General features: G+C 54.8%; 8 protein-coding genes across 8 annotated transcripts; 3 read left to right on the top strand and 5 right to left on the bottom strand.

The window, feature by feature from the left end:
- Positions 1–134: 134 nt before the first annotated feature.
- A1O7_05928 (uncharacterized protein) lies at positions 135–2201 on the top strand (the record flags this gene model as incomplete). The annotated part of the gene is made up of 1 exon (XM_007759935.1): positions 135–2201. The coding sequence occupies one exon, from the start codon at positions 135–137 to the stop codon at positions 2199–2201; it is 2067 nt and encodes a 688-aa protein (XP_007758125.1).
- A 1120-nt stretch (positions 2202–3321) lies between these two features.
- Positions 3322–4620, bottom strand: A1O7_05927 (uncharacterized protein; the record flags this gene model as incomplete). The annotated part of the gene is made up of 1 exon (XM_007759934.1): positions 3322–4620. The coding sequence occupies one exon, from the start codon at positions 4618–4620 to the stop codon at positions 3322–3324; it is 1299 nt and encodes a 432-aa protein (XP_007758124.1).
- Positions 4621–5224: 604 nt separating this feature from the next.
- A1O7_05926 (uncharacterized protein) lies at positions 5225–5821 on the bottom strand (the record flags this gene model as incomplete). The annotated part of the gene is made up of 1 exon (XM_007759933.1): positions 5225–5821. One exon carries the CDS (start codon positions 5819–5821, stop codon positions 5225–5227), a length of 597 nt encoding a protein of 198 aa, XP_007758123.1.
- A 1712-nt stretch (positions 5822–7533) lies between these two features.
- On the bottom strand, positions 7534–8469 carry A1O7_05925 (uncharacterized protein; the record flags this gene model as incomplete). The annotated part of the gene is made up of 1 exon (XM_007759932.1): positions 7534–8469. One exon carries the CDS (start codon positions 8467–8469, stop codon positions 7534–7536), a length of 936 nt encoding a protein of 311 aa, XP_007758122.1.
- A 249-nt stretch (positions 8470–8718) lies between these two features.
- A1O7_05924 (methylated-DNA-protein-cysteine methyltransferase like protein) lies at positions 8719–9159 on the bottom strand (the record flags this gene model as incomplete). Its single annotated transcript, XM_007759931.1, has 1 exon — positions 8719–9159. The coding sequence occupies one exon, from the start codon at positions 9157–9159 to the stop codon at positions 8719–8721; it is 441 nt and encodes a 146-aa protein (XP_007758121.1).
- Positions 9160–9806: 647 nt separating this feature from the next.
- Positions 9807–11189, top strand: A1O7_05923 (uncharacterized protein; the record flags this gene model as incomplete). The annotated part of the gene is made up of 2 exons (XM_007759930.1): positions 9807–9918; positions 9967–11189. The coding sequence occupies 2 exons, from the start codon at positions 9807–9809 to the stop codon at positions 11187–11189; spliced, it is 1335 nt and encodes a 444-aa protein (XP_007758120.1).
- A 563-nt stretch (positions 11190–11752) lies between these two features.
- A1O7_05922 (acetyltransferase) lies at positions 11753–12310 on the top strand (the record flags this gene model as incomplete). The annotated part of the gene is made up of 1 exon (XM_007759929.1): positions 11753–12310. One exon carries the CDS (start codon positions 11753–11755, stop codon positions 12308–12310), a length of 558 nt encoding a protein of 185 aa, XP_007758119.1.
- A 373-nt stretch (positions 12311–12683) lies between these two features.
- On the bottom strand, positions 12684–13416 carry A1O7_05921 (synaptobrevin like YKT6; the record flags this gene model as incomplete). The annotated part of the gene is made up of 3 exons (XM_007759928.1): positions 12684–13176; positions 13250–13332; positions 13396–13416. The coding sequence occupies 3 exons, from the start codon at positions 13414–13416 to the stop codon at positions 12684–12686; spliced, it is 597 nt and encodes a 198-aa protein (XP_007758118.1).
- Between the last annotated feature and the right edge of the window lie 22 nt (positions 13417–13438).

Genomic DNA, 13438 nt, shown 5'->3' with positions numbered 1-13438 from the left:
AAGATGGACATTAACTAGAGCCGCCACGAGATAGATATTATAAATATGTCTGCTTCTAGCTCTCCATCTTCCTTCGTTTCGATACACTTCCCCTCAATTTTGTTAGGTCGCAGCTGCCGCCGGCCTTTTTCGGTATGGATGGCTTCGACGATGACTATCAGCTGGACCTCCTGTTCCCCCTTCAGGCAGCGCCTGCGTTTCAGTACCTGAGCCCTACGCACCTCACCCAGACATCGATATGGGCAAGCGTCGACGCCGACCTCAACACTGACGACGGTCATCTTTCTTGGCCACTCGTTCACGACATCATCGACGACCCCCCGATCAATACAGCTGCGGTCGATGCGCCTGCCAGCTTTCATGTCTTTCCCCAAGACGTGACCGACATGGTCAATCGCAACTCTTTGTCAGATTCGGAACTTTTTATTGGTATTGATATTCCTCCTACTCTTCATATCCCTCAGGCACCCCGAGTCCCAGGATCGAGCCATGCTTTCCACGTTACGGGAAACTGTGAAGATCCTGCACACCTGCGCAGAAGGAGACGTCGTTGTTTATGTTGCCAGGTAGACAAGGGAAACCGTCCATGCCTCGGCTATCCACTATGCCAGCGATGCAGCATTCTCCCTGGTATAAAGGCAACACCTCCTTCTTTGACGGACATATTGTACCTTGACTGGAGACTCTGGTTCTTCCTGTGCCGCGATCTAGGCCAGAACATTGCTCCTTTCCGCGAGGAGTTTCTCAGTGCCTCGCCGATGCCTTTCGGAGCCCGTGCACCGGTTGTACTGGAGTTGGAACTTCAGGACAGGATGCCCAGCTGCTATCTCAGCAGTAACCATCTAGTTGTCTTCGAACCTGACTTGGGGAAGCAATCATTCGTTTCCGTTCCTGAACCAGACCAGACCCTGGTCCGTGCCCCGACCATCCGTACCTCGCAACTCGACTCGTTCGTAACAGGATCCGTGTGGGGAGAAGCTTACTCCGTGGCGACGTCCCACAAACTTTCCGGCGACGAAATTGCTCTGTTCTCGACTGCAAGGCTATTCACTGGATATTTCTGTCTTCTCCACAATCTGGGAAACACCGTAATCGACAGTGGTTCGACCTTTGACATTAGTCCAGCCCAGTTGTTGTCCATGGAACTGATCTATACATTGGCCTACCGGTTACAGATGCTATTCGCAGAGTTCGCCAAGCTTTGCACCAAGGTCACCCAGAAGAACGCGGACAAAAAGAAAGGCAGAAAGACGCATGCAGTTGTCGTCCTCTATGCGCTCGAGGTCGTCTACCGTGTCGTAGTGTCGATGAAGACATGCACTTGGGATGTCCCTGCGGAGAACCCTTTCCATCCTCTGCTTCGACTCTGGACGGGCTTCCAACGACAATCACGCAATATCCTATCGAGGATATTGGCATACGAATGCTACTACTCCGGGCTTGACAATGAAGGGAGCCGAATGAAGTTACCACCGATTGTCAAATTCGCTCGAGAGGGAAGCTGCAGGAGCCTTCCGAGCCACCTTAGTATTTTCCCGCAGAGACACCGCCCTATCTTTCTAACGGACCCCTTCCCATCACTGAACAAAGGCCGCAGTAATCAATACCTGGTCGACCTTTTAGCATGCCCCGACAACGACTTCTGGCTCAGTGTCGCCAAAGGGTCATCTCGGCCTCGCAAACGCTTCCCAGAGTACATGGTGGCTGAAAATAACTCAAAAGTCTTCCGTAGCGAGGTTGCTGTGACAACAAAGGATGACTCTGAGTGCACTCGGTCAAATCCTTCCGTGAAAGTGGAGGCAACACTTCCCCCAACGCGACTGAACGAACTCGAGCTCCTGTCGCATACCGTGGAGAGTCCATGCTTGCAGGCCCATGAAGGACACGACGTGTCATCTTCGGGCAATCAACATTTCGCTTCCGACGCCAGCTACATCGGAGTAGGTGTGTACCTGGATTCGTCGCAGCGCGGTATTAGTCCATCCTTCACTGCGATCGACTCAGATACCGATGGACTCCAAAGACTCTTGGCGTCATTTCAACGATGGAACAGATGGGTAGAGCAGCGAAACCTTGATGGAGCCTCCAAGACTCCACCTGTCGCACGTCTGAGCCAAACTTGGCGGCTGAAGCAGGCTTGTTTCTCTTCCCAGCGGTTGAAGCGGAAACGGTCAGGCCCGATGTTGGCGTTCCGCGATTAAGGTGAAGTTTGCAGCGACCGCGCGGGCTTTTTGCAAGTTGCCATATGCCGCTGGTCACGCGCTCAAGGCGAACTGGAAAGTTATGGATGTTATAGCTGGGATCGCTGCAAGGCCCGCGCCGAGACTCGTGGACCTTTCGGCGGCGCCCAACTGGTGGGAGACGTGTGATTGCTCGCATGGCTGGCAGTGAGCCGGGGACAAAGGCGAGGCGGACTTGTCGCGTGGCCCGACCCGGGACGAGGCGCGAGCAAGTACGGAGTACAGTAGTCACTCGTCTTGGCGGCTCCAATGACCAAATCACAGCAGTGGTGCCAGTTGCGAAAGTCCACCATAGCAATTGCACCACAGGCTAAGGGGCTTCTCGAATCCCGGTCAGCTCGGGACGTGAACATGGAATCTTCGGCCCTTCCTAGTCTGGAGCTCCTCCGAATGCTCAACGAAGCAGCTCTGCCAGGCCCTGTGGGAGTCGAGATTTGTGACGCGTGTGAACATGGAGAGGGCTGCAAGGCCAGAGGACAAGTGCTCATGGCCACACTCACGACCGCTCGAGAGCTACTCCACGCTTCACAGGGCGGCGACTGCTTCCTTATGTCCCAGAGCTTTCTTGCACGATGATCGCCTGGGAATCATCCGCCTCCTAAGGTGAATTCTGATGCACCTCGTGCACAGATCAGGCGGCACTATCCACGGCGAGACACTGTCGGAAAGCCTTACTGCTCCGTAACCTTCGTAAGCCAGGACCAACGACTGCCGCGAAGGGGAGGATTTTGGGATTGTAGGTATGAATACATTGTATTTCCTCGCATACCTCTGCTTCGCATTCGCCACGCCATTCTCAAACAACAGTAAGGCCAAAGTTTGTGAGCGCACAAGATGGAGCCCCCAAACACCGTGTGTGTATCCATGCGATGCTCGGGTCAAATATATTCAGAACACTCCGTACGTCGTAGAGCAAATATGCGTGCTCACCATCGTAGCGGAGATCAGGTGCCATGCTTCTCGCACCGCACCCCAGGAGGAACAAGGACATCCAACGCGAGCACTACAGGTAGAGATGGGAGTCCATGGCAAATCATCGATTCAAAGAAATCACCATTCCCTCGCTCGCTGGCTCACTCAGTCACTCGTCCATCTGCCACTGATAACTCAACTCCTCCATCCTGCCCTTCTTGGACCGCGCCTGGAACCACTCCCTCTCAAACCCATTACTCCGATCGACCCCATCCCACCGCCACCCCGGCAGGATTCCATACCGATTCGGAGCGGCCGGCGGGCCGGTATACACCTTCTTCCGGACATGCGCCTCCCCGCCATTTGGGCCACGGGACTTTGCTGGGCCACGTCGCGCAGAAGCAGACGCCACGCTTTTGGCCACGTCGTCGGCGTGCACCACCACCTCCTCCTCCTCCGCCCTCTTCTGCGCCATATACTCAGCCATGGGATCATCCCAGCGGATCTTGCCCCTCAACTCGTCATTCATGACCTCGTCGTCCACGCCGCGCGCGAGGGTCAGGAACTTGGCCCCCTCGAGCTGTTGCCGCTTCTCATCGCGCTCGCGCCGTTGGACCTCGCCCATCGCGTCTTCCTTGGCTTTTCTTTCGGCGCGGATCTTCTCCTGCTCCGCGGCGCGGGCCTCGGCGCGCTTGAGACTCACGTCGATGCGCCGGCCCGTGGCGTCCCTGTAGATTGTTTCTTCCACCTCCTCGTCCTCCAAGCCACGCGTGTCTTTGTGTTTCGATTTCTTGGTCTTCGAACTCTTCCGCCTCGACCTCTCCAGCGCGAGTTGTGCCTCTGCTTCTGCCTCCATTTCTTCGCGACGGATCAACGCGGCCGTGTCCGCGGCGGTCTGTAGCCCGGCTTTGGCGCCGGATTGCATGCGCGGGGCCGCCGTGGTGTCGTCCCCGTCGGGCGCCTCGACGACGGCAGGGGCGTCCTCATCTTCAATGGCCCGCTGGCGGAGGCGCGATTCTTCAGCCGCCTCGGCGAGGACCCGGTTCGCTTCGGCGGCGGCGGCGTCTCCTTCGTCGTGGCGAGTGTCTCCGCCTTTTTGTTGTGCTGACTCTGTAGATCCCGTAGTGGGACCGCCCGTGGCGACGACCTTCCATGCGCTGGCGCCTTTCTTTTTTCTAAACTCCGCGGACTTGACGTTCGTGTCGAAGATCGGGGTGTCGTCGACGTCGTCGTCGGCTGCGCCCGCGACCCCGGCCTGTGTTCGTCGTGAAAGAGACAGCCCTTCATCGTCGTCCGCGATCACGAGGCCACCTGGGTTGGACGAGTCCTTGTTCTTCCGCCGCTTCTTCTTCGGGCGCGCTGAGTCTTGGAAGTCTGGTGAAGTGGTCTCGTCATGGGAGGAGCCTTTGGCATTCGAGGCGGTGAGATAATTCTTCGCCAGGTAGGCGGCGAGGTTTGCACCGGGCATGTCTGTAGCATGCAAAGGCACAGAAACGAAAGACGAGACCAGCTAGGCGATCTGTCGTGACACATAGGCGTGAGAGGGCATGGGAAGGCTGTCTCAAATCTTTCGGTGGATTGGCAAGGCTGCGATGGACCCGGGAGACCACTCATGTTTGTCGTGTTTGTCGTGTTTGTCGGGTTTGTCGGGTTTGCACAATTACCGCCTGTCTACGTCATTGTTGACAAACGCGTCACATGCTACAAGCTCACTGACACTCGGGGCATTGTAACTGTCGATATTGGATTTCTAGGACACAGCCCATGCTAGTGTGCAGCCATTCCTGAGTGCCGCCTATGAGGATTCCAACGCCAACCATCGTCAATCTCGGGTGCCTCCAAGGTCATTCATATCCTCAAGAAGCGCCATGCCGTTCCCATGATGATAGTGTGTTGATACAGCCTCGCTTCCCTAATGAGTCCTTGGGGTATCTTAACGAACTGAAAACATGAAAAGCACTCGCAACTCAGTTGCGGTTTGTTGCTCGATCATTACAAGTGTGGCAAGCCAGCCAACAACGCCAAGTCCGGTTGAATCACAATCTTGGGGCCAGGTGCGTGTGTTTCCCTGCTCAGGTCAAGTAAGCATAGTCGACGAATTCGTAGTCGTTGTCCTCATCGCTAGAGGCTTCAGCCTTCTCCTTGTCGTCGACAACGTCGTATTCCTTGGTGATGAGCTGTTCTGTCTCCCTGTTCTCGAAACGCTGAACAGCCTGGGCGATGGCTTGACTCAGGATGTCACGACCAGTCCGAGGACCCGTTGCGTGATCGTAGCTGTACATGAAATCCGCTTCGACGGGTAGGGGGGCTTCGGACGCGTCTGCAACCTCCTCTCCCTCCGACGTGTCGGACACATGAGCCAATGGGCCGTCCATAGCATCAACAACCTCGTTGCGGAAAGCCTTGCGAGCGAGTGTGGCAGCCTGGCTTACAGACTTGTTCTGAAGGTCGTGTCTGTACTTGGCTTCGCCTCGGCCGACCCGTCGATCCTGGTCTCGTCGATTTGGTCTGCCTAGGCATCTGCGGCAGTTATCCTCATGCTGGGCATGCTTGTGGCAATGATGATCTGAAGGCTCGTGACCTCCTCTTGCCCACTTCTTGTTGTTGGTCTTCTCACGTAGGTATGGTTTGGCTTCGCTGCGGAGGTCGTTGGCGAGCAGGGCAGACATGATGGTAAAGCAAGACTCGATGGATAGCTGAGAGAGGTATTATTGGAATGTAAATGGAATATGAGGTGAGGAGTGTGGTAGGACTAAAGGCTATAAGCTGAACAAGCAGCTATTAGTCCTGGAAGTGGGTGTAGGTTGCCAACAAATGACGCGTGCAGGCGCAGACAGCTGTAGAAGAGGAAAGAACAAAGGAGAGTTCGTACAAGGGACCAACGGACTAGGCAGGTGATCAGGCTGGAAACAAAGAGATTTAGATTACACAGCAGAGTTGTTGCTGTGTGAAAGGCAGAGCAGACAGGTAGCCAGGCTACGGGATGGTCCTATATAAAGGTCGGGTGAAGCTGAAGGGATGACGAGGAAGACGGACTCATGGTGTGTCACACGCGTGGCCGCAACCCGAGCTTGTGGTGATGGCGGAGAGTACCGAAAGCGGGCACCGGCTTGATTGGAAATGGCACGGACGGTCACCAATGTTGGAGTCCTGACTCCTCAAGGAGGGCGCCAAGGGCATGTGTTGTTGCCTCGTTGAGATAAGGTGGAGGCGACGCAGGCTGATAGCCTGATAGAGGGGATCATGCACCATGCATGCATGCGAGGGCAAGCGCGACGCTGCCAGCGCGGGATGATCGCACGCGGTCGAGGAACAAGCGGGTGATTGGCCCAGTCGAAACACACTATCGGCGTCACCCACGCTGCTAAATCTGATCACAATTAGCGATTCGAGACCCGAAGCAAGTCATCTTGGTGGCTTGAGACCGGGAGATCAAGGCACGCCGCAATACGGGAAGCTCTGAGTTACGGCCTGCCAGGCTTCCGAGCTCAGCAGCCAAACGAACAGTCACGCCGCACTTGTGCTTATCGCCCCTCATCCGTGTTGCCTGAGCCTCGGTAGGATTGAGTCCGGCCGTCCGTCAGCAGAGGAGTGATGATATGACTGTTTCGTTGAGAGCCCGGGAGGATGCGGTATACGGAGTACAGACACAGCTACCTACCCATGCCGTTGGACAACTACTCGGACGAGTACGAGTTAGACCCTGGAATGTACAGGCACGACAAGTAAACAAGGTCAGCGAACACAAAGAATATGACCTCATCTCCCAGGCTGGAGTGCGCCATGTGATGTCTCTGCCTCAGCCACTTGTTCCTTGTTAGTTCCTCTGCCACGTTCCAAGTCTTGAAACTTTCATTTCATGTTCAAGAAAGTAACGGCCGGCACGTTGGCGATGATCGTCGACTTCATGACGTGCTCTGTGCGCCCTGACCTCGATGCCCTGCTCGCCGGCGATGACTCGATTCTACATAGCTCGTCGTCCGGAGCTTGCAGCTGATGTATCACGGCCTGCTAGAATCTCATTTCTGAGTCAAGTCGAACCCGTCTCGCCCGTTCTTCAGCTTAGCGCAAAAGGCCTACGATACTCGATCAAGGTGCATTTCACTTTGTCGTGCTGAATGCGCTTCGACACGCGTGGTACCTGGCAAGGTTGCTTTACGTCAGCAGAACGAAAGTGCTATCAGTAGAAATTCCCGGCCGGGGAGAAAGCACTGATGATGACGAGTGATAATGTCATTTGCGAGATAACCACCAAGTACCAGTCCTTGCCATCAAAGGACGGGCCAACTGACCACATCACCGTCCCAAGCGCAAGAGCGCCGAGGTGCCCCATGTAAGAGTAGGCGGCCACCCGTGCCTGCTTATGCCTGCCACGGAGACCTCAGGCCAATGTCGCGCTAGTTACACACTCGATGGCGAACCCAAAGCATCTCGAGTACCATCCAGGACCCCAATAACTCAATTCTAGACAATGCGGCGCGCCTGGAATGAACACAGTCTCAACTCTGGGAGAGTTTGTGAAGGCTTCAGTAAAGTCCTTGAGATCTTCGTAGGAAGCTTTGAACAGCCCATCTCGCTCTCCAATAGCCGCCATCAACGGAATCTTGACCAGTTTGGCATAGTCCTTCCAGTAATCGTCCCAATGAAACCTCCTGTCTTCGAATTCCACGAGAATACCACGATGGGTGATCTCGTCTGAAATGCCGCGTATGTGCGGGCTCGCCAAACCCAACTCTGAGTCACCAAACATGACCATGTCCTTGACACCGAGAGGATATTCCACATAACCGAGTCTCCTAGCCTCCTCCATTTGCGCTTCGCCCTGCGACTTCGTCAAGGCGGAGGTTGTGCTCCTGCCAGAAAGGATCATACCTTCCAACGGATACCGTGCTTCTGGCTCCCTGGCGTGCAGGGACACAGCAATGATGCAAGCGGAACAGCCCAAGGAGTGACCCATGAGTACTATCGACGTCGCTCCTGCTGGTTGACCGTAATCCTCCCATAGCTTCGGCAGAATGTATTGATGGAGATATTTCCCTTCTTCCTGGAAAAAGGTCGAATCTTTGGCTATCGATGCTAGGGCTGAGCTGTCCCTGTATCCTGGTCGGTCAAATGCCACGAAAGGTACGCCAAGCAGTCGCGAGAATGTCGCTGCTGAGTGATTTGATGCTGCATCGAAGTAGGTTGACGTATAGGTTCCCCCGTGGACGCCAACTATCAGAGGATAACAGCGGGCAGTGATGCTACTCTTCCCCGGCACGGAAGCGAGACCCGAAAGAACCGCACCGTTGGACAGGGTGAGTAGAAATGGCTCCATGGCGTTTTGCTGTCCTGTCACCCAAGCTCCAACGACGGTATCTCTTGGGTATATCGGACGTTTTAGCGTGAGGGTATAGCTATGAGCATTTATAGAATGAGACCTGGAAATGCTTAATTGCTGATCTCGCGGCCAGTGTCCGTCAAGCATGCTTACACAATGAGCATTCTGTTGACCATACACCTACCACAAGGGTGTCGTTTGCTCAAAAAGTGTGGTGCGCGTGTTCATACAACCTCGGCCATCGTCTTACGCACCATGGTCGCCTTGCGTGTCATCGTCACTGACGTCGTCAGGTAAACGATCAGGAAACCAGCCGTAGACGCTGAAATCGACGGTCATTTCTTCGATGCCTCTGGCCTCGTTGACTTCGACACCTTCCGCTCGTAGGCGCTCCGCCTGCCGGTTCACACCTGCACCATCATCCCCGCGCGGACTGATCCCACCTTTAGAGTTGACCACCCTCTGCCAAGGCACATTTTGATCGTGGAAAACGTATTGATCCGGGTTCGCAGGGTCAAATGTTGGCAAGTGCTTCAGACATACTCCGACTTGCCTCGCGCGTTTCGGGAAGTCGAGCAGAAGCGCGATATGTCCATAGCTGGTGACTTTGCCGTGAGGGATCTGTTGGACCGCAGAGTAGACTGCTTCGTACCACCACTGCGCTTCTTCCGACTTTTCTCGAGGCATGGATTCGTCAAGAGCTCGTGTGAAGGCTGCATATGGCCTGGGGGGAGGCTGTTAGTGACCCGGCCGACCGAAGAATTGGACGAAGCGCGTCCCGCCAAATCTTGCGCCAACGGCCACTATCGTCGATTCGTACCCCGCACCAACACCTTCCCACTTTCTGAAGCAGTGAACAGGTAAATGTCAGAGCGAGTCTGCAGAATACTATACTTGGATCATATTAGATTTCATATCAGAACGACCTTGTACGAGATCTGTCGCGACTAGGTATGGAGACAAATACTGCGCAGTACGGTGCACATGACCGGAGCCAAGCCACATGGGCGAAGTGCAACAGTAGAGATGCCTATTAGTAGGTCTGATATGTACACAAAAGCAGCGCGCCAGGATAGCCTTACTATATGAATGACTGGCATGCGGAGTGTCCCGCGTGTAGAGCGTGTCTTTGAGCGCAGGTTGAAGACCGTTCTCCGCGTGTCCAAGGGGAGGGTGAATCATGCGCGGCAGGTTTTGTTTACTTTTCCTTGGCAGTCGCTGTTTAGCGTCACTCGCTTCAGGGCGCCTTCCTGCGCCATGAGTGAACCATCGCGGGCCTGGCACCATCAACAACCACCGAATCTCCCCTTCCACATGCTGCCTCTGCCCTCAACATGGCTTTCCGCGGGACTGAGAGTCCAATGGATTTCGAATGGCAGGGTCATGGCCCCATTGATCCTAGTTCCCCCTTCCACCGACGTATGATCGACATGCAGGCAAAGAAACGTATGTTTTGCAAACAATAATCAAGTCTGCTGGTTCTAACGCGCCCAGGCACGCATACCGACTTCATGTCGCCCCAAAAAACCTCATTTCCCGCCCTCCGTGAACCCAACAACCAGCCGTTCTTCTTCTCCGATGCCCCAGCACCGTCGCCTCAACCAGCGCCATTTCGCACGCCATCGTTTACAACGCCCCGAAAACCCTTCGACATTGATTTCTCATCCCCTCCAGATACTTCATCTCCGTTGGGACAAACAGAGAACGAGGAGACGCCCGACGCGAAACCATTACCCCCCCTGCCAATTGAGTTCACGAGCAGTACTGCGAAATCGGAGAAGAAGCGGAGTTCGTTATCTGGTCTCTTTGGCAAATTTGCTGCAAGTCCAGGGCGAGGCGAGATCAGAAAGCCCAACGGCGATGCCATTGCGCGACGGGTACACAAGAAGCGGCGGCGCGCCCAGAAGTTTGACCGATCGTTGATACTCAGCAGGAATGGCTCCCTGGACGATAGTGACGATGAAAGCAGCGCGAGTCCGACTGAGGCAGCACCAAGGAGGAAAGCCGTGGAAGAAGTAGGATGGATGACTGGGCTGTTCACCTTCATCCACACCTATCCTGACGCGCCCTCTATCATTGCGAAATATCTCCAGGTCTTCTTCAACGCTGCAATCCTGAGCGGGTGCTTATACGTGTTCTGGTCGTTCTATGCTACTATCCAAGCTGATGTTGATCGAGCAAGCGAAGATACCATGGCTGAAGTGCTGGCGGAAATGGCGCAATGCTCCAAGAACTACATCGAGAACCGTTGTGGTGCCGACACCCGTCTACCCGCACTCGAGGTTGTGTGCAGCAATTGGGAGTTATGCATGAACCGTGACCCCAGCGCAGTCAAGCGAGCGCGGCTGAGCGCCCACACATTCGCCGAGATCTTCAACAGCTTCGTCGAGCCCATCAGCCTGAAAACTATGGTCTTCACCATCACACTGGTCGTGGTGGGGTTGGTGGTCAATAATGCTACATTCTCCTTGTATCGCCGACAACAGGAAAGTCACTATGCAGGCATGTATCGACCACCTTCTGCCTCATATATGCATCTTCAACATCCCGGTCCTTTTACGTTGCCGCCATCTACTCCATTGACACAGCCGCGTTACGTGGGATGGCCGGGTGACCGAGGCTTTGGCGGTCAGCAGCAGTTGGAGTACAGCCGAAGCCCAAGCAAGGAGCATCGATCACGGAGTAGAAGTCCAGAGAAGAAGAGGATCCAGCTCTGAAATTTACGACTGTTACGACCTTGTCCGACAATTGACGTCTTCGAAGTTGTTCAGCGATCAGAATTTGCAACAGCGTCCAACTACCACCATTGCCTGTATGTGTGTCTTTGGGACTTCCAGGAAAAACTGTCACATGGATAGGCGGACAATGGAGTGGGGAGCTGCAGGAACCGGATTCAAGCCTTGTAAGCCAAACTCATGTCATTGCTCCGCACTGTTAATTCCGTATCAAATTTCGGGGCGCGCCCTTCCACCGATGCTGTTGACTCGAAACCCTCCTACCTCTTGCGCACTTTCCTTACCTTGCTGACGTTTTATGTAGATTCTGACGGGCCCTAACCTTTCCAGTCACACTCTCTTGTCAAGAAACTGCTGGCGGACCAATTCGTCCTTAGCCCTCCCCTCCATTTTCGGTTCGACGCCCAAGCACGGAATTCTACAAACGAACCGGCTTCGCCAGCAGTCACTGCTCCTTCGGCGCAGGCGAACCACAGGCACGTTGGATTCCTACGTGCGCTAGTTTCCCACCAGCTTCTCGCCCCATTTACCTCCACACCGTCATAATGGCTGAAATCCAAACGTCCACCTACAAAATCCGCTACGCAACCCAACAGGACGTCCCGGTGATCCTCCAGCTTATCCAGGAACTCGCTTCCTACGAGAAAGCCCTCCACGAGGTCCTTGCGACCGAAGAATCCCTCCTCTCCTCGCTCTCGTTCCCCGTCGACCCCACAGACCTGGCCAAAGGCTTCACAGAAGGCTACGCCAAAACCCTCCTTATTAGTCCCGTACCCTCGTCAAACGTCAAGGAAGAGATCGCGGGCCTGGCGCTGTACTTCCACAACTACAGTACATGGCAGTCCCGGCCCGGGATATTCCTGGAGGATCTCTTTGTTCGGCCACCATATCGAGGTACAGGTTTTGGAACGGCGTTGATCCAGGCGCTGGCACGGGAATGTCAACGATTGAATTGCAAGAGGTTAGAATGGAATGTATTGAAGTGGAATACGCCGAGTATCGACTTCTACCAGGGTCCGAGTATAGGTGCGCAAAGAATGGAGGAGTGGGTTGGCATGAGGGTTGAGGGGGAGGCACTTCAGAAATTAGCACGCAAGAGATGAAGCTGAAAGCGTGGTTGGAGTCACGATAGATGGTGAACATGCTGCGATTTATGCATCGTATCGTCCACAGAGCCACAAGCATTTTCAGGAGCTGCCATGCTCTCAAGGTTGCTTTCAGAGTAGACATGATATGCAAACGCTTTGTGCTCAACTCTTGTTCTTCCTCTGACTCCGTAATTCGCTATGTCAACGCCTCAACGCCTGCTCTTCTTGCGTCCCCAGATCAACCGATTCTCAGGCCAGAACCTTACGTGGCAAATCCAATGCAATGGCTGCGCCTGTCGCAAACATCGTTTGCAGGTACGCCGCTCCGTCGTTAAACGACCTATCCGCGAGACAAGCCAGACTTCCGCTCCCCGTCGGTTCCACTCAATCACATCACCACACAACAACTGTTCTGCTTCTTGGCCTGCTGGTAGAACATCTTACTTTGCGCGCTCAGCCCGTCACTCTTGGCCACCAGACTGTCGATCTTCTCCCCTCTCTCCAAGACGCTCTCGATCGTTTTGTGCAGCACGATCTTGGTCTCGTCCAACTCCCGCTGCACCTTCATGATACTGTCCGCCTGCCCCGGATCCTGATACTTGGTGATATACTCCTTCAGCTGGGCGTAGGGCCGGGTCTGCGGAGGATTCGAGGCGTATGAACTGCGCGGGTTCTGCGACGTATACTCGTCGACGATCTTGGAGAGGAGCTGATGCGCCACCAGGGCCGGGTACTCTGCGTCGGATATGATGATGCCGCAGACACCCAGGGACGAGCCGTATGCGTGAAACGTGTAGGATTTCTCTTCAATGTCCTGGCGGACGCCGGGCCGGGTGCGTTCGGCGACGGTTTTGGCAAACACGCTCATGAACTCGCCGTAGCTGTAACACTGTCAAAAAGGGAGAGGCGGGCAGGAATGCAGGAACGCAGGATCGCACGTCTAGGTCTACCTACCTGTCTCGTGTGAAGCGGGAAAAGGACGAGAGGTCGCGCTCGACGGCGAGTTCAAGGGCAGGGCTCGATTCATTTCGGAGGACCTGGAATGGCTGCTGTCAGAATGGGGGACTCAACAGATATCCCTGGGTTGCGGCGTCGCTTACTCCGATGTAGAAGATCTTCATATTGGCGGTGTGCTGTTGGTGG

Source organism: Cladophialophora yegresii, assembly GCF_000585515.1.
Source record: "Cladophialophora yegresii CBS 114405 chromosome Unknown aczIN-supercont1.4, whole genome shotgun sequence".
Classification (NCBI taxonomy): Eukaryota; Fungi; Ascomycota; class Eurotiomycetes; order Chaetothyriales; family Herpotrichiellaceae; genus Cladophialophora; species Cladophialophora yegresii.
The sequence above is the reverse complement of the archived record's forward strand: the minus strand, read 5'-3'. Positions and strand labels throughout refer to the sequence as shown.